This window comes from Cololabis saira, chromosome 14 (genome assembly GCF_033807715.1).
Source record: "Cololabis saira isolate AMF1-May2022 chromosome 14, fColSai1.1, whole genome shotgun sequence".
NCBI classification, from domain to species: domain Eukaryota; kingdom Metazoa; phylum Chordata; class Actinopteri; order Beloniformes; family Belonidae; genus Cololabis; species Cololabis saira.
In genome coordinates, this window is record NC_084600.1 from 5,115,588 (window position 1) to 5,135,729 (window position 20,142).

Below are 20,142 nucleotides of genomic sequence, written 5' to 3' on the forward strand. Positions count from 1 at the left end.
TAGAACTTCAGCATCATATGTGGTATTGTAATAGTCGTTCAGGATTCTGGTCTTAAATAGAAATTGAACCCGCCTCAGAGGGAGGATGTTACACTGCAAACACCCAAAATCTTACCAGGAATATTTGTCTTATTTCTAGTTAAAATGTCTGATTTTTAGACAAAAAATCTCATTAAACTTAAAACACGAGTCATCACCAGAAAAATAACTTATTTGACAATTTTCACCTGTTTCAAGTAAATTTTCACTTTTTAGAAAAATCTGCCAGTGGAACAAGATTTATCTTCTCATTACAAGCAAAAAAATATTGTTCCACTGGCAGATTTTTCTAAAAAGTGAAAATGTGTAATGAGATTTTTTTTTACTAAAAATGAGACATTTTAACTAGAAATAAGACAAATATTCTTGTTAAGATTTTGAGTTTTTGCAGTGTATACTCTGATGTATCTTGATATCCCTCCCTACAGATATGTTCTTCTAAAATGTCACGGTAAAGGTCCATATGTCCACAGTATCAGCCCGTGCTTTTATCCTCTGCTGCAAGGTCATGCAAGGTCGTGCACGGCTGCCCCCAGTCTCCTCCTCATTGGCTGCCCCATGCATTCACATTTAGAGTTCAACATGACCTTGTGTTTGTACATTGCCAGATTCATTCTTTTGATTTCAACACAACAATGGTACAAATATATATGGATGTTAGTAAACCCTTTTTTTACATCAGCTTAGATGTTAAAATGAAATGTTCTGCCTCGTCTCCTTCCAGGAGCAGCAGAAGCCTTCATGAACTTTTCTGACACAGATAATTCACTGTTGTAACAATGAAAATGAAAGAAAATACTAAGTAAGCATGAATATGTGTAACCTCATGCCCAAAATGACATTTTCAATTACGATCCTGCCATTTTCCAACGGATGGATTCCCGTCTGGTTGGTGCGGATCTGCTGCTGATGCGTCAGTTTCGGTGCAGTAAATCCACTGCAGAATCCTCCGAAGAGGAAATGTGCTGATGAATTTTTGATAAGTGGATGAGAACCGCTTTGCCTCTCATCTCCTCCAGGTATTGACGAGCAGGGCCTGTACCGAATTGCTGGTGTTAACTCCAAAGTACAAAAACTACTGAGCCTGGCGATGGGTGAGCACACAAACACACACAAATCCATTTACCGTATTTTCTGGACTATAAGCCGCACCTGCATACAAGCCGCATCGGCTCTATTTAAAAAAAAAAAAAAGATATGCAAGCTGCATCCGCTCTATTTAAAAAAAAAAAAAAGATATGCAAGCTGCATCTGCTCTATTTAAAAAAAAAAAAAAAGATATGCAAGCCGCAGATATTTCTGTTGTTAGATTAGATATTTACTGCATGTACAGAAGGATTTTGAACTGTAAATGATGTACATGTTTGTACCTAAATAGATCCTTTTCTAACAGTGTCTTTTAACACGGCAGCAACTTTGCTGATTAAAACGGGACAGAACCAAGAGAAAATAACCGGTATTTATTTGTCTATTTATCTGTTTGAAATCTGCTTCTACCTACTTCTATCTGCTAAACATGAAGTAGCGTATTCTTCTTTGCATTTATTTTGTCTTAGTTTTGATTCTAATTCCGGTTAGAGCGCCCCAAGTGGTGGAAGAAAAATCCACAGAATAGCTGCACCTTTGTATTAGCCGCATTGTTGAAAACCTATGAAAAAAGTAGAGGCTTATAGTCCAGAAAATATGGTAATCGAACCAGAACACAACATTATGAATGCACCTCATTTTGGGATATTTCTGTCTTGTCAGATCCAAAGACGTGTGCTGACGTTGAGCTGGAAAGCCCGGAGTGGGAGATTAAAACGATAACGAGTGCCATCAAGCATTATCTCAGGTGTGTGTGAGCCTTCTCACCTCTGACCTCACACTTTTACCCTCTCACTGCTGCGCTGCACGATGCTTCATCTCAAGCTTTAATTCTTCCAAAGACGGTGATCTCAGCTTGCAGTCTTTTACTTTTCACTCTGACAAATCCACACTTGTAAAATAAAGACACTTTTACCGTCTTCGCACTGTGACGGTTAAGGGCAGGATAATGAACCGGAACAGTCAGCTAAACGGAAGGATGGTTATAAGTAGAGACCAGTGCCTAAATGGATCCACGCTGCGCTCAACACAGATCCACAGGTGCACATTCACATGGAAACTAGGGATGGGCGGTATGGACTACAAAATGTATCGCAATAATTTCTGGCATTTATCCCGATAACGATAAAAAAAATACCAATTCAACTCCACCTTTGTAACTATAAATCTATGACCACATTCAGTCTTTGGAGCCCCCAAAACACTGCTCTAAAAGAATACTAAATACTACTAAACTACACCGATTACATTGAATTAATAAAAACCAATTAAATTAGTACACCTGTACTGCAAAACTGTAATGACTCAAATGAAACAAGTTTGAAATGTAAGAACAGATTCCACATTTATTCAAACTGTATGGCTTAAACAGTGGGATAACAGTGCAAACAGCAAAAGTACCATCGTTGTTGGGGATTGGACCCCTGAGAAACTGGTGTAATATGAAGATTGACCACTACAGGGTTCCGGTCAGACATCTGAATATTCCACACGTTACTGTATTGAGGATTCACATACAGATGACGGACGGTGACAGAAATGAACTGATTGAATGATGAACAGATGAAAGATGAAAGAGTTTCTGCAATAAACAAAGGGAATGAATCACAAACACGAAGTATTAACATTAATAAGCATTAACTAATGCAGCAATACACACATATTCTCAGGGATGCAGCTCGCTAGCTAAATTAGCCACTTAGCTCGACGTTAGGCTATTATTTGAATGGCTAATTACAAAACAAACACTTATTAATATTAAATATACTCAAGAGGATAAGAACAATTAGAAACGGAACAGTTTTACCACATAAATCAACATTACATGACTTACATAGTCAATGACTCAATCTAACTGTCCTGTCGGCGCTACGTAACGGCTAAATTGCGCAACCGGAAGTGGTTAGCGCCGTTAGATTACGTTTCAAAATAAGAGCGTCTTAAATAAATAAGAGCGTCTTAAACTGATCGTCTCTGTCCGTGAAGAATTCACAACAATCGTCCTTCAAGTTTTCTTAGCTTATAAGATCACAAAGTATAAAAAAAATACAACTTGATAAACACAGAAACAGGACAAATAAATAAAAGTTCACTGAAAATAAAATCCTATCAGTGATGACCTCTTCTAATGTAAATAAAATGTGCAAATTAACCTGTGGTTAGAACCTGCCACAAATTTGATACTATTGCAAATTTTTTTTCGTAATAGTCAAACGTTATATCAAAATGTAACAACCATTTCCTTCTGTTTTTGCAGACTCTGCACATAATAGATGATGTTTGCTCCTCGTCTCTCTTTTTAAATCCAAACCAGTTCCAGATAACGGAGCTGGAGCCTCGTTTAACAACAAGCTCCTCGCTCTCAGATCCGCCTTCCGCCATGTTTGTTACACAAAAACCTCATCAACGGGAATTTATCGTTTTTACCGTGAGATGACAAATTCTTACCGTGGGGAATTCTTTTGAGGGTTTATCGTGAATGGTAAAATATCGCCCATTCCTAGTGGAAACACTCACAGACCCGCATTTCCATCAATACCTGCAGTCCAATCTCACACGCAGAGGTGAGGCCTCATTGAGAACCAGTAGGAGCCACCGGCCACTGGGAAAAGCCATGCAAAACTCTCGAAGTAAAGCGTCTTAAACAACTGCTCATCCAAAATAAAAACCCTTTGTTGCTGTTTTTCTTACAAAGCATCCAAGCTGCAAGTCTCAGTTCATGTTCTGATCTTCTCACTTCCTCCTGACATGTGTGTGTTTGCAGGATGCTGCCGGCTCCTCTCATGACGTACCAGTACCAGAGGAGCTTCATCAAAGCTGCCAGTGAGTCCTCTCATGCATCTTATTTGCCTCTCAAATGTTCCGTCTGTAGACAAAACATTGCAAACAGCTATTCAAAACTACATTGCATTCAAAATAAAAGGCTGTTTTGAATAAACGAGCGCATAGTTTATATAGAGCGCGCAGGCTCTTAAATTACTGCACGGAGAAATCATTTAATAACCTTCGAGTCGACGCGGAATGGTTTGAGTCGTTTTATGGTGAGATGAACAGTTAATCGGAGGATTCAGAATGAGTAGTGCGTAAAACAGGGATTACGTGTCCTGTCCTGGTGAATGTACGTTTGAGGATTCAGGACTCAAGCTCTGCCGAGAGATGAATTGGAAGAATGAGAGTACAGGACTGTCTCAGAAAATTAGAATATTGTGATAAAGTCCTTTTTCTGTAATGCAATTACAAAAACAAAAATGTCATACATTCTGGATTAATTACAAATCAACTGAAATATTGCAAGCCTTGTATTATTTTAATATTACTGATTATGGTTTACAGTTTAAGATTAGGATTCCCAGAATATTCTAATTTTTTGAGATAGGATACTTGAGTTTTCTTAAGCTGTAAGCCATAATCAGCAATATTAAAATAATAAAAGGCTTGGAATATTTCAGTTGATTTGTAATGAATCCAGAATGTATGACATTTTTGTTTTTGTAATTGCATTACAGAAAATCACAATATTCTAATTTTCTGAGACAGTCCTGTATATGAATCAGTGAATGTTGATGAGGTGGTAATGAAGGCCTTGAAGCTGAGTGTGTGTGTGTGTTTGACTGTGTGTGTTTGCATGTGTACACGTGGAGCGTTATATACGTCAACAGACCAGATTCAGATTCCTAATGAAGCGTGAAAGCTGCACCGCTCATGTACATGCTGCAACCTCGTCCACTTTTTAGTGAGTTATGTTTAGTCAGGCAGCAGCTGCAAAATGTTGGGGTGCGGTTTTATTCCATATTAATTTCATTTAAGGGAGAAAAAAAAAAAAAAGAAAACCTCAGCTCACTCAGCTCCCTTGAAGATATATTGCCTAAATTCTCCGACTGTCGGAGCAATCGCTTCACTGCTGCATTCTTCGACGCGGCTGCTAGGATACAGAATAAACTCTCACAAGCACAAATGGATTCAGACCATGAAATAGATACTTTCCACGTCTACATGTCTGATCAGCCAAATCTGTTCGAACTGGTTCATGTGAACGTCTGGGATCTACTTCAGCGTGATCGGGCCTCTTTATCCCAGCCGTCTGTTTCACGCCGTTACTGCTGCTCGTTACTGGAGGTTCAAAGACAGTTGGGTTATACGAGCAAGTCGAGGTGCAGAGACCCGTTTTCTTGTTTGTCTGTAGCTAATCCTTTAAAAAGCAGAGCTGCAATGCAGGAAGAAAAAGAAAAAAAAACCTCCAGGAAATGACTTTGTGTGTCTGGCAACACCACCAGGAAGAGGCTTCATACATCGCTTTGCCAACTGGAGAGAAAATAAAAGAAGTGTTTTTATACGAGTTTGTGTGTGCGCTTGAGGAGAGAGGAGCGTAAAAGCAGAGTCTGCAAAGAGAACTGCTTTCATTTAAACTTTGACCACTCGTGCTTTTAAACTTGGAATCATGGTTGATCATGATTTATAATTTATGTTTTTAGAGTATTCACCGAAATGTCTGATGTTTCCCAGATTTAAAGGACTTTGCTCCCTTTTTCCTCTGGAATTAAACAGTTTTTTTGGAAATTCAGTGTTTCCATGTTATGTATTTGTGCATGAATGTGCCTGTGCATGAGAGGGAGTATATCTTTTTTATTTTTTTTCTTCTAGTGAAGAAGCAGGAGTGTATTACGAGGACAGTGTCCTGGTTTGAACTCACTTTTTCAGCCCCACCCCCTTTTCCATTTGTTCCCATCCTCCCCAGCTCCTCCCACCGCCGAGCTCGCATTTCTCCTCCTGAGCTCCATCATAATTTTCTCTCATCCTGTTTTGAATATCAGATCTGAACAGAAATCAGGGCTTGGGAGGAGAGAAGGAGGAAATGTTGCAGGGACATGCAAGGTGTGTGAGGAAGAAATTAAAAAAGAAAAGCAGTATAAAGGGGAGGAGAGGAAGAGCAGACGGGCCGGGGTTGGCTTGCTCAAGCCTGCTTTTTGGAAATACTTGCTGCAGACATTGAGTCTTAATTGCAGTATTGTTTTGTTATTAAGTCAGTTTTTCCTTCACAGTTCAGCTGTAATTCTGTATTTTGAGCTCATTACTCATCTCACATTTTCACTCTCTCTCAGAAAGGATTGGGTTTTTTTTCAATCCTGCAAGTTTTTTTTTTCCAGTTCTGCTTGTTTATACAGGACTGTCTCAGAAAATTAGAATATTGTGATAAAGTCCTTTATTTTCTGTAACGCAATTTAAAAAAAACGCAAATGAATATAATTTACTCCGGGGGGAAAAACTGAGGAAATAAGTAAAATGAAAAAGAAAATGAGTCAAGTGCAGTTTTAGTGAAGGAACAAGTGAAATAACTTAACTGGATAACATTTTATTTAATTTGAAGCTCTTTGGCTAGTCTCTTTATCTCACTGAATCTAACTGACAATGTTTGCCACGTGTTACAGGACTGTCTCAGAAAATTAGAATATTGTGATAAAGTTCTTTATTTTCTGTAATGCAACTAAAAAAACAAAAATGTCATACATTCTGGATTCATTACAAATCAACTGAAATATTGCAAGCCTTTTATTATTTTAATATTGCTGATCATGGCTTACAGCTTAAGATTAGGATTCCCAGAATATTATAATTTTTTGAGACAGGATATTTGAGTTTTCTTAAGCTGTAAGCCATGATCAGCAATATTAAAATAATAAAAGGCTTGCAATATTTCAGTTGATTTGTAATGAATCCAGAATGGATGACATTTTTGTTTTTTTAATTGCATTACAGAAAATAAAGAACTTTATCACAATATTCTAATTTTCTGAGACAGTCCTGTATGTTGCTGTCAGTACACGTGTCTGATGGAAGAATACTGCTCTTGCGAAGTGGTGGAAACAAATAATGCACAATAGAGAAAGACGCTACTGTCTTCAGCTGCATCTCTTTTTGGAGAGATGTGTGTCTGTCGTTAGAGGCATTTCACTCAGCTCTCTAAGTGACTAGTTACGTGTTTTATGTTTATGGTATTAACACCAGCTGCCGTCTCTGTCTGTGCGTGTGTTTAACTGCTCGTGAGTATTTGATTTCCCTGCATTAGAGTGTGTCAGTGCCCGTGATCCTGCTGGTTGTTAAGGGCTGGTCTGTTTCTGAGATGCTCAGCCAGCAGTCGGGGCATTACCCGGCCCCGGCAGCCAGGGCCGGAGGGCGGATCCAGCGGGAGTGATCCGTCGTCTCTCTCCCCGCCGACTTTTTATAGCGACGTGTTAACAGCAGGTCTGTCTGTCTGGCAGAAAACGAGTGCTCGCCCACTTTGCCGCGGTGATAAACGCTCGGTGACAGAAGCTGCCCGCTCTTGTCGTCTGTTCACCTCGTGGAAATGAATGATCCGTTTTGTAACATGTTTACCGCAGGTCACGTGTCATTTCCTAAAACAGCAGGGTCCGTCTCAAACACGAGCCGGTAGTTTGGTTTGTGACGTTTATCTTCATGGATTTGTACAGACTTGGCACTATAGTGAGGAAACATTTACAGGACTGTCTCAGAAAATGTGAATATTGTGATAAAGTTCTTTATTTTCTGTAATGCAATAAAACAAAAATGTCATACATTCTGGATTCATTACAAATCAACTGAAATATTGCAAGCCTTTTATTATTTTAATATTGCTGATTATGGCTTACAGTTTAAGATTAAGATTCCCAGAATATTCTAATATTTTGAGATAGGATATTTGAATTTTCTTAAGCTGTAAGCCATGATCAGCAATATTAAAATAATAAAAGGCTTGCAATATTTCAGTTGATTTGTAATAAATCCAGAATTTTGCATTACAGAAAATAAAAGACTTTATAACAATATTCTAATTTCCTGAGACAGTCCTGTAAGTAAATCAATGCATGAGCTCTCTTTGGTGTTTAGACTCTGTATTATGCAGGATTGCACGTCCTGCTTCAGTGCACACTTTAGTTTTCAGAAGACACTTTGCTTAATGATTTTTCTTTTTCCCCCCTCAAAGTGCACATTGCACTCGTCACCAGCCTGAAATAATCCCGTTGAGTAAGAGGCCGTTAAATGTTCACTGTGTTAGTGGATCCGCCGTAGTCGAAGGAAGAAAGTAATTCATACATGTGAATCAATACATATTTGTATTGATATACGTGCTCCTTGGTGTTGTTGATGAGAAACAGAAGGAGACGAGGGTTTGCCAGTGGTTTCAGATGGTTCACAGCAGTGGTGTCTTCTCTGGGAGGAGATCACTCCCTTTGCTGCACAAACAAACACACTCACTTGAAAGGCCTTGATATACGAGCTGGATCCTCTTTAAAGGGTTTGGATTGCGAGGCGGAGTGAATTGTGGATATTTACACAGATAACACTTCTTAGAAGATCTTTTGTTAATATGTATATTTTTGAGATATTTTGTATGTTTTTTTTTGAGGAAAAACTAATTTAACCAGCGTCACTTTTTACACTTGTGATGAATATACAGGACTGTCTCAGAAAATTAGATTATTGTGATAAAGTCCTTTGTTTTCTGTAATGCAAAAATGTCATACATTCTGGATTCATTACAAATCAACTGAAATATTGCAAGCCTTTTATTATTTTAATATTGCTGATCATGGTTTACAGCTTAAGAAAACTCAAATATCCTATCTCAAAAAATTTGAATATTCTGGGAATCTTAATCTTAAACTGTAAACCATAATCAGCAATATTAAAATAATAAAAGGCTTGCAATATTTCAGTTGATTTGTATTGAATCCAGAATGTATGCCATTTTTGTTTTTTTAATTGCATTACAGAAAATAAAGAACTTTATCACAATATTCTAATTTTCTGAGACAGTCCTGTAGTAACCACTGAACCTCATTTATTTAGTTTGATTTATTTTGAAGTCCTTTTAATGATGGTTTAATTTCTTTGCTGTTCCTTAAGATGAAACCTTTCCCACACTCTTGTATGTAAAAATAAGAATAAAACCACGTTTGTATTCCAGTTGGAGGAGCTTTATTCCAGCTATTGCTGATTGAATGTATCCGTCTCCCGGTCTGACACGTGTCTCTCCTCATGTGTGTGTGTCCAGAGATGGACAGCCCGGACGCCCGGGTGACGGAGATCCACGCCCTGGTCCACCGGCTGCCGGAGAAGAACCGGCAGATGCTGGAGCTGCTGATGAAACACCTGGCCAAGTAGGTGGACGGAGGGACTGAAGCCAATATTTAAAGGGACCTATTATGGCATCTAATACCTATTTTAAACAGGCCTTGAATGTCTGAAAAACAAGCTTTTGATTGTTTTTGCTAAATAAATGAGAAATTCAGCCTCTGAGCCATGTTTTAGGCCCAGTCCCAATCCAACCCTAGTCCTACTTTTCATCCCTATCCCTAAATTTTGTGCGTTCCCGTGAGGGTAGTGGTGTCCCAATTCCTCTTTTCACCTAGGGGGAGTGGTTTAAACAAGGGGTAGGGGGCATCAATCTGTCCCTACGGATCGAGGGATTTCAGATGCTGACTAGCTGACCTAGGGCTAGAGAAAAATTCCCAGAATGCTTTTCGTCGTCATTTGCGGACTGAATCAAAAAAAAAAACATGGCGGAAATTTCTTATTTTAAGTGAATAAAATCAATATTTTGAGTTAGTTTCTGCATAAAAATGCGTTTTGATTACATTTCTAGCGAGAAATATATATTTTACTTTCATAATATTCACTCAGTGAATGTACATAATCACTTGCTCGTTGTTGCAAAGTCTTTTTCAAACCTCGCCAGAATAAAGGCTGATTTATGGTTCCGAGTTACACCAACGCAGAGTCTACGCCGTAGGTTACGCGGCGATGCGCGCCGTACGCCGTACCCTACGCCGTACCCTACGCCGTACCCTACGCCGTACCCTACGCCGTAGGCTCTGCATCGATTTAACGTGGAATAATCAGCTCCCGAGCCGGCAGGCAGTTCTCATTCCGAAATTTTCGGAGCAAATTTCTTAACAGGCGTAGCTACAACTGTTAGATTTAATCTATTAAACCAACATTTATCTTCCTAAATGATTTATTTCAGCTGCAATTCTCCACAGAGCTGCAGGTTTCACCCCGGGACAACGGCGCAGGTTGACCCGGCCGTGAGCTGCTGCTGCTGCTGCTCCCCGGGGCCGGCGGCTCTTCTCATCGTCGAAAACATCAGATCAAATTTCTTAACAGGCCTTATTAGGATAAACTGAGCCCAGGTTGGGGATCTTAACGGTTACTTTTACGCCTGAAAAAATATTAAAACTTAATAAAGTGGCATATTAACAGCGCTACAGCTGAAATTAAAACAGCTTTTATCTCTGGGCTTCCTGATATGGTGTGATGTATGTGCAAACGTAACTACGCAGTCACTTACGTACCCGAACGTAAACCACGCAGTGACATAGCAAGCAACATTTATGGGTGGTGCTGAAAAGTAGGAGTAGTGGGAGTATTGGGACAGACCTGGGAAGATTACAAGGGCCCTTTGTGGCTTGAATTTTACGGGTAGTGGTAGAAAGTAGGGGGTGTATTGGGATTGGCCCTTTATCTTCCCATTCTCTAACCTCATTATCTATGCGGGATTCTGAGTGGGCGGGGCTATGATAATGAGGCTCTGTGCTGATTGGCTGCCTGAATGACGCGATACACCGCTACGAAAAAATGGCGGAAGCTCCGGCCGGTGGAGTTAGTTGTGGGCGTGGTTTCACGCATTGGAGGCCAAACTATGTAAATCACATTTTGGTTCCGTAACTTTGGGGATCAGAATCTTATTGGCTCGTAGATCCACATCACACTGGACGGCTCATCTGGGCGGCTGTACAGACACTGCAGAATCTGGTTGCTTTCCTCCTTCTCTGAGTTGGCAGGCTGAGGATGGACCACTTTATAGATGTTAAAGCAAGAGAAAACCTGTTTTTCATAATAGTTCCCCTTTAAAAATCTCTATTATAAAAGACGTAGATGAAGCAGTGCTGCATTTAGTTTTTGAATTCTTATGTAGAGACCACAGTGAAAGTGAAACTCCCTGCCCCTGTTTTCATTTGTAATACCACAGTATAACTCCCCTTGATTGCTGTTGCCATCAATCCTCAGAAAGGATTAGTGCTCGGTCTAATCCCTTCACCACATACGTTGATGCATTGTAGGGTGAAAATAGAAACCCAGCAGCCACCGGGGTGAATCTATTTCCCAGATCTGTCAGGCGAAAGTCTTTTTATGGCGCTTTTCCACTAGTACCTACTGGGCTCGGGTCATACAGTCTCTGACGTCATCACACTATACTAACATCAGCTGAAGAGACTCTGACGGAGCTTCTGGTTCATTTTACTCCCCCGGCACTGGCAGGACAGAAGTCTGCTCTGGTCCAACTCTGAGCTGCAGATGTTCATAAACCTGGTGCTGAGGAGAGAATTAAAAAGGGATCTAGACGGGCGATAAGGAACGACCAGATCCACTAGAAACTTTCTCAGTCCATAGCTGCTCACAGCTACCAACCTCTTTTCAGCAGCGCGGAGACGAGCTAACGATAATTAAAAAGCCTCTCCGCTTGAAGCTTCTCTCACAAGCCACAGACCCAGCAGCACATTTATCATCTCCTCCAGGTTCCACGTCTTTGGTGGGGTTTTCTTCTTCTTCATTCACTGTATTTCCATGCAGTCAATAATCCTTTTAAAACCCGAATATTAGCAATAACCCAGTTTTGCACGGCCATGTAAACACCAGTAACCCCTTTGAATAACTAGAATTTGCTCATATTTTAAAAACCCCAATATGAGCCCTGGGTTACTCCTTTTAAATCCTGAATATTGGATCATGTAAACACCAAACGGAATATCCCCATCAAACGGAACAGGAATTTCATGAATTTAATCACTTCATAAATGTAATGAAGGATATGAACATTTCTGCATTTGTAGACGGTAGAAAGTACCGGGATAGCCAGATTTACAAGAAGGTGAGTGAAAAGTTGCGCGAAGCAGCATTTGTTTTCAATTTGGATACAGGAAGAAGAAGCAGAAATGAGGGGAATTGCGTCATGACGTTCTCCGTGCATCGCTGGTTTGATCCAGATATCCTGAATGATTAATTACCATGTAAACGGAATATTCTGAATGTTTCAGTAACCGGAATATTAGCAATAACCCGGATTTTGACTGCATGTAAACGTAGTCAGTGTGTCACACGATCAAGTAGGTCACAGCAGCTTCGCCCCAACCCGCCTTCCTCTGCTCCGGGGGCTGGATTGTAGTGAAACAGGAACTGGGCTGAGTTGAGATGAGCAGAGCCCAGTAGGAACTAGTGGAAAAGCCATTAGAGACGTTGACAAGTGTAAAAACTCTTGTGGTCACAAGTGAGTCCGGACTCATTCAAGTAAAATTAACTTGAAAACAATCAGAATATCTGGGTTCAGTTCAACAATACTTGTGGGGAATGATTTAGTTGTTATAATTAGGGTTTTATTAGGATCTAGCACCAGCATGTAGCGCTGTATTCAAGCAAACCTTCACAGGGCAAATACTCGTGATTCTTTGTGATATGTAATTATAAATAATATTAGAATTAAAAAATGAAAGCAGCAATAATGTGATTTGTCTCATATTGAAGAAGTTTTGTAACTTGATGAGGCATGCTACAAAAAGTCCAACCCCACCCCCCCTGCCCCACATAAAAAAGGGCAGGGCTGTTGGCTTAAGTGTAATTATTCCTTAAGCATCCAGATGACTTCAGTATTCAGTTTAAATCTGCATCTAAGCCCCCTGGCTTAATCAGGCGTTTCTTCACATGATACAATCGGTGATAAAGACACCAGGAGCCATATTTCTACTAAATATGCTTAAGCACAAATGTCCTGTGGGAGATATGCACATTTATCTGGGGTTAGTGGGCTCACCTCCTGACGGAGATCATAATCACGAGCTCAGAGATCACATGGCTGCAGCAAATCACATTGCAGCTTTATGTCTTTCTGTCTCTATACGATGAAGTCTGAGGATTTACTCTGTAAGCGCAGAATAAACAGCACTAAGTCACTCACACTAACAAGGTTGCAGAAATGAGGATTACTGTGCAGCGTGAGATATGAAAAAAAGTGCAAGTTAGAACTATTTATCAAACGGGGGTGATTTTCTGGCCTGTCAAGTTTTTATACCAGTTAAGCCTTTCTGGGATGTCAAAATGGAAATGAATGGAATAATATTTAATTACTCCCCAAAGGAAGATTTTACTGATGCAGCAGAAATTATTAAAGAATAAAAAAAGAAAAAATCAGTTAGAGTGAAAATGAGTAGACAAAGCCGTCTCACAGATAGAAGGTCCTGGGCTCAGATCTGGCCGGGGACGCTGTGGTGGAGTTTGAATATTTTAAAGAAAAAGGAAAATGAGTAGACAAACTGCTGGAAATGCTTTTTTTTTTTTTGTGTAAAAAAAAAAAAAAACAATCATAGAAATTGTCTCAGATGTTTGAGCCCGTCTCTACGACGGAGTATTAGGGCCAAACTAAGACAAAAAAAAAAATGGAAATTACGAAAATAAAGTCGTAGAATTACCAGAATAAAATAATAATAATAATGTTGTGAGAATAAAGTCGTAATATTACGAGAATAAAGTCGTAATATATAATATAATATATAAATATAACTTCACAAGATGCTCAATATTCCTCATTTTAACACAGAGAAGATGCTCTTCCTGTTAGAGTTCTCATAAATTACGACTTTATTCTCGTAATATTACGACTTTATTCTCATAAATTACCACTTTATTCTCATAAATTACCACTTTATTCTCATAAATTACCACTTTATTCTCGTAATGTTACGACTTTATTCTCGTAATAGTACGACTTTATTCTATTACGGCTTTATTTTCGCAACATTATGACTTTATTCACGTAATTTTACGACTTTATTCTCATTATATTATGACTTTATTCTCGTAATTTCCAATTTCTTTTGTCTTAGTTTGGCCCTAATACTCCGTCGTACGTCTCAGATGGAAAAAAAGTACTTTTTTCATTGTGCCGTTATTTATTTACCAAAATGAAGCCAACAGGAAATGGAAAAAAAAAGTAGTAGATCCACTTTTTCTGACAGTAACTTCCTACTGTGGCATTAAACATCTAACAATCTGAACTCAGGATTGACAACTACCTTGAAGGCTTTTCTAATTTTGCTGAACTTTACATTTGAAACTGTTTGTCCTCTTTTACGATGTATTCTCAGTAACAACTGCTCGTGTTAACACGACCCCAAGCACCTGAACACCAGAAGATGTGCAGATGCTAAAACATCTGCACCTATTAACGGTTTGCAGTCACGCCAATGATCCATTCATGAGAAATGGACAACGCGGAGGCTTGGATTCATTCAAGTCCTTGTGTTTTGGTGCTGGTTTAATCACAACTGCTGGTTTAAATTTAGCAACGTTATATTTGTCTAATACTGAAACCCACCATGATCAGATGATCTTGTTTTCACACACAGACACACACAAAGGACTCTAGGAGGGGATACTGGTTTCTGCACATGAATGCAGCAGAGACAGAGGCGTGGTTGAAATCCTGAGAGGATTCCATGAGCCATTATCCTCACTGCTAATGTCTTGCCAAAGCATTTATGTTACATAAACAGAGAAGATCTCCTCTGTATTCTCTGGCTGTCCCCTGATGTCCAGTCTTTGCAGCCAAAGCTCTGACCTGCGTGACCTGCTGCTGCTGCAGATGATGCTCCTCGTCCCCTGCACTCCGTCACACTTCAGGGTTACTGATATACAGTATTTATTTTTTTTCATGCCTTTGTGACCGTTGTAACCGCTGTAGCCAGAGGCTTCTGGTTTTCAGAACAACTCCATCGGTCTGTCCTCCTCTCATGAATGCATTAACTGTTAAACCTCTTGAGGGAATTTCTTCCAAATTTGGCACAAACTTGAGTAGTTAATGTTCTTAAGTTACATTCACTTAGATCTTTACTTAAACAGACTCCTGTATTCACCCTGACCCACCAGCTATGTTTGGTATCTAGTTTTACACCCAACTCCTTATATTCACTACGGGAGTACTAACTGTATCTTCCTGCTCCCATGCTTTTCCTGGGAACTTCCTTTAGGTCAAAATGGATTGATGAGAGCCGTTACATAAATTCAAATTTGTAAAGTTTAAGGCCTGCTATCATCAAAGTAATGACTGAAAATGCTGTTTATGGAAATAACATATGAAGTATTGCAAACCTAGTGTAAAAAAACCTTGTTTTCTGTTAAATGTGGCTACCTTTCTCTGCAGTGTGGCCAGTCACCACCAGCACAACCTGATGACCGTTGCCAACCTGGGCGTGGTGTTTGGGCCGACGCTGCTCCGCCCGCAGGAGGAGACGGTCGCCGCCATCATGGACATCAAGTTCCAGAACATCGTGGTGGAAATCCTCATAGAGCACCATGAAAGGGTGAGAGTCGGTGCATGTGCGTGTACCTGCGAGAGAATAACACTAACGGGGAGCTTTGTGGCACGACAGAGGATTAAACGGATCTTGGACAATAACTGGTGCATTTGCACATTCAAGCAGCAAATATGTCACCTATTCATTTACACTCTTTACACTTGCTATATCATTAAAGTGTTGTGCCACACAGTAGAGATTAGGGGTGTAATGATACTCTAATCTCACGATACGGTACGATACACCATATTGAGGTCACGATAACGATACAATATTATAGCAGTATTTTTTAACAACCTTGAATGAGGATCATATGACTGGAAAAAATGGTCTTTTATTTGAAAGACACAAAATACAAAACAATACTGTGCATTTGCCCTATTGTTCCAGTTTGTAATGCTTCATAACTGTTTAAGTTTTAAAGAGAAAGCCAGGCCAACCATTTTCCACAAACTGAACTAAAAGTAAATGTCAGGTTTGCATTATGATCTTCAGTTTCATACAAGTACAAATATTTAGACACAAACTGAAAAGTTTCTCTCATGTATGACTTGACTTTTTTCTTTTCCAGTAATTTAACAACTAAAATTAAATAAATGAATAAAAGTAAATAAATACATACAATTTTACATCATAAAAAAGATACAAAGTACAAAGTTTATTTACAGATACAAAATATCTATGGCTTTAATTTGAGCCCATAGGTCTGCAGTCTGCTTACACGTCACCATGACGATAGTTTGTCTACATGAATCCGTAGGGTTGTGCAGTGTTCAGTCGGTGGAGCGAGAGAAACAATTAGAAACAGATAGATGACACATTTGCTACATCTGTCTCCATGCATACAAAACAAGAGGATGTGTTTGGAAAGGATAACACATCAAGGTGTCCCGCTCTGCTCTTAAGACTAAACAAACATCAGGTGTTGGTACTGAAATGTGCAAATAGAGTGTAAATGCTCTGAAGCAGCTGTACATTGCTTAAGTACTGTAGCATTCACTTTGTGTATTTTATGACTCCAGGCTCATTTGTCCTTGCATTGTTCAGTTCTGCAACGTAAGCAGCTCATTGAGTGTTAAGATGGAGATGTTTTTTCTTCTCTGGTGAGTCTTTAAATTTGAACTCAGAGGATCATTGCTGGTGGCAGGAAACACTGCATCAAATTTGGACCAGTCACAGGATTAAAAAAACAAATTTAGTGTGTGTTTTTTTTGCATGACAGCTTGGGATTTCCTACATCTGGCAAAATAATACCTGAAGGAGTGAAATTAATCTGCTGAGAGTACAAATTGTACACTGACAGAGTCAGTGTACAATTTGAGTTTTTGCTTGGGAAACATTACTGTTTCTGTCTTCAAATCTTGTGCATTTCATATAACTTTTGAGTAAGACTTTTGCTCACTATCGTTAAATGTTTATGGCTGCAATAACATGTTGGTTTTTAACATCTTTTGCAATCTGCAGATTTATAAAAAGTGTTGTAGTTTGATTGTACTTAAACCTTTTTTTTTAAATACAGATATTCAGAGATGTGCCGAATTCTGCGGGCGCTTTGACCAACATGCAGCTCAACCCGCCTCGGAGGAAAAGCGCCGAGTGCAAACCCCCGTCCTGCAGCGAGAGACCTCTCACACTCTTTCACACACCAACACATTCCCAGAAAGGCGAGTCCAATACTGATATCACACATTTTTGTCAAATAGTTTTCTCTTCTCCTTAGTTTCTACACTTCCTCGTGAGGAAACTCTCCTAAGTTGCATGCTAATTGCTTTCGTGCAAATGTCTTTGTAGTCAGTGGGTGTTTTAACAATGGTCTACAGAATGTGTTGGTGACTTCAAAACATCAAATTAAAGTAAAAAAAACCTTCTTATCTGTAGGTGAGAAGAGGAACAGTGTTGGCAACACCACGGCTGCTGACCCGCAGCAGCCGGTTTCCTCCTCGGCTAACTGCAACAGCAGCAGCAGCAGCAGCAGCAGCAGCAACGGCAGCCGGAGCCGGACCCCGAGACACAGTTTAACCAGCAACGACGGAGAGACGGACGGCCGGCAGGTCCGACCCAGCTCCCTGTGAGTACTGGAACACAATCAGATTTAGTCTGCACAAGGGAAACTTCCATTGGATTTATTTTAGGGCTGTCAAAGTTAACGCGTTTATAACGCGTTAACATAACGTCCTCTTAACGCCGACAGTTTTTTTAACGCACGGTTAACGTGCAGGATAAAAAAAACAAAAATGCGCATTTTAGTGATGCACCGAAATGAAAATTTGTGGCCGAAACCGAAAATAACAATAAACACTTGGCCGAATACAGAATAATACCGAACAATGGTTCTTCGCAGTTTTTCATTTATTTTGCCAATTTTTTCACCATTGCATAAATCAAATAAATGTACAGTGAAATACCCGCCAGTCACAATTTGTCTTACTGTACTTATTGTATATTTTCTCATAATCCTTTTTCATTTTCTCCCGTTCAAATCCAGTTAATCGGGTTGCGGTGGGGTGGGGCTGATCTCTGCAATTTGAAGCCTTGTATAATAATTGTAAAAATTTGGGTTATTTTCTTGGAGGATCTCGTTGTATCAGACAGTGAGAGTTCTCCACCACATCGGTAGTACGGTCCCTTCTCTCTGCAGTCGTCCCGTCACCGTCTCCATCACCAAGCGGTTTCCCAAATCCAACTCAGCCTGGATGATTTCTCGTGTCCTCTGCTTTTTCCCACATCCAAGTAATGATCTGACATGCTGACATGTTTGCTGTATTAACACCGCCCCCTCTTCACTCCACGCTGTTCCCTGTTTGATTGCGTCATCTAAACATGCCGTTAATAATTGTTCGGTTTTTTCCCCACTTATTCCACCGAACACCGAAAGTGTTTTTTTGCTATTTTCGGCCGAACAATTTCGGTTACCGAACATTCGGTGCATCCCTAGCGCATTATATAATTTCTGGCGCTCGACGGCACCCGTAGTTTGAGGAAAAGTCTGGTGAACTGAAAGATGGAGAATGAAAAGGGACTTTTGAACAGCTAGTTCACTTTCAGAAAGATGCAGATGGTTCGCTGGACAAGACTAAAGTTATTTACATGTACTGTCGATTTGAAATAAATTACCATCAAAGTACGTTGAGTCTCAAATACCAGAGAGCGCGCGCTGCGCTTGAATAAACATTGGCGTAAAGCAGCATATTTGCCCTTTCTCAGGTTGTTAACAGTATTAGAAATATTTAAAAAATACCTAAAGGTAATTTAGAACAGCAAAAAATGTGTGAATAAATGTGCGATTAATATGCGATTAATCGTGAGTTAACTATGGTCAACATGCGATTAATCGTGAGTTAACTATGGTCAACATGCGATTAATCGCTATTAAAAAAACGTATCGTTTGACAGCCCTAATTTATTTATTTATTTGTTTATGATTGCCTAATGGAATTAGTTGAAATGTGGTAATCCAATAGCAAACATTGCTCAGAAAGTGTAAGCTTTTAATGGGAGCTGCTTTTATACCCAGTCCTGGCCCCCTCACCATCACCAATACATCCAACAGAATCATCGTACTTACCTGGGTTTCTTTTCTACTCTCCTTACCTTTTGTAGCATGAGGCTGCCATCACATTTCAGATTCAATTGTATTTTCTTAATACAATAATGTTGGTCAGTTGAGGCACTCAAAATAATTTATATTGCACATACCCTATTTTCGGCACTATAAGGCGCACTTAAGATACTTAAGTTTTCTCAAAAATGTACATTGTGCATTACAATGTAGGAATTGTATGAATGAATTCATACAATGTAATAATTCTTGTTGTGTTGACTGACCACGAACCAGTTTCATGTGCCACACTGAACTAAAAAATCTGCCTAAATATTTGAGTGACTTTGGAGCCGTTCAGCTGACACATTAAAGTCAGTGTTTGGATGGATACGGGTTGCAACGTCAGACAACAGTAGATATCCAACATCCAGTCCATGTTACCTCACTATTATTAGATGTCAATTCAATGTTTTTAGCGTAAACCCAATTTTCAAATCTGTATCATAATCCAGTTATAATCAAAAGTTGTAATACAGTGTTGTTGCAACCTCACACTAACTTCAGGTGTCCGCTGGAAAAAAACAGAGAACAGGACGTAGTACGACGCTTACCCCGTCCACTTTTCATTTGTAGATTCGTGGAAGACGAATTATTTAAAATGTTCGTTTATTTTTCTGTTTTAGTTACAAGTGAGTTATTGTGAACGAGTTGAATGAAGTTCGACTTACCGGACTGTTTTGATTCGCTTTATATGTTTTATCATGCACCTTATAACCCGGTCCCCTTCTGTATGAAAATAGACCCGTTCATTGATATTGCGCCTCATTAGGGCTGGGTGATATGGACCAAAAGTCATAACCTGATATTTTCTAGCTGAATGTTGATACTCGATATATATCTCGATATTTTTTCTGTGCCATAATTGGGGTTTCCCCCAAAGCATTATAGCATAGCATCTCTGTTAGCTTCATTTTTTCTGAGGCAAACCCTTAAAAAAAACAGTCAGTTTTAATACAAAGCCTCGTGCCAAATGTCACACAGGTTCCTTTATTAACAGAGGTCTGCACAATA

The 20,142-nt window shown here is 39.5% G+C and overlaps 1 protein-coding gene across 2 annotated transcripts in view; it reads left to right on the top strand.

The window, feature by feature from the left end:
• LOC133459484 (rho GTPase-activating protein 26-like) overlaps positions 1 to 20,142 on the top strand; it is a 165,390-nt gene that overhangs the window by 89,318 nt on the left and 55,930 nt on the right. For both annotated transcript variants that reach the window (XM_061739459.1, XM_061739460.1), the window contains exons 14-20: positions 1,059 to 1,133; positions 1,789 to 1,873; positions 3,890 to 3,948; positions 9,179 to 9,284; positions 15,377 to 15,536; positions 17,050 to 17,194; positions 17,409 to 17,598. In XM_061739459.1, the coding sequence (XP_061595443.1) occupies positions 1,059 to 1,133; positions 1,789 to 1,873; positions 3,890 to 3,948; positions 9,179 to 9,284; positions 15,377 to 15,536; positions 17,050 to 17,194; positions 17,409 to 17,598 (820 nt within the window). The remainder of the gene's footprint in view (positions 1 to 1,058; positions 1,134 to 1,788; positions 1,874 to 3,889; positions 3,949 to 9,178; positions 9,285 to 15,376; positions 15,537 to 17,049; positions 17,195 to 17,408; positions 17,599 to 20,142) is intronic.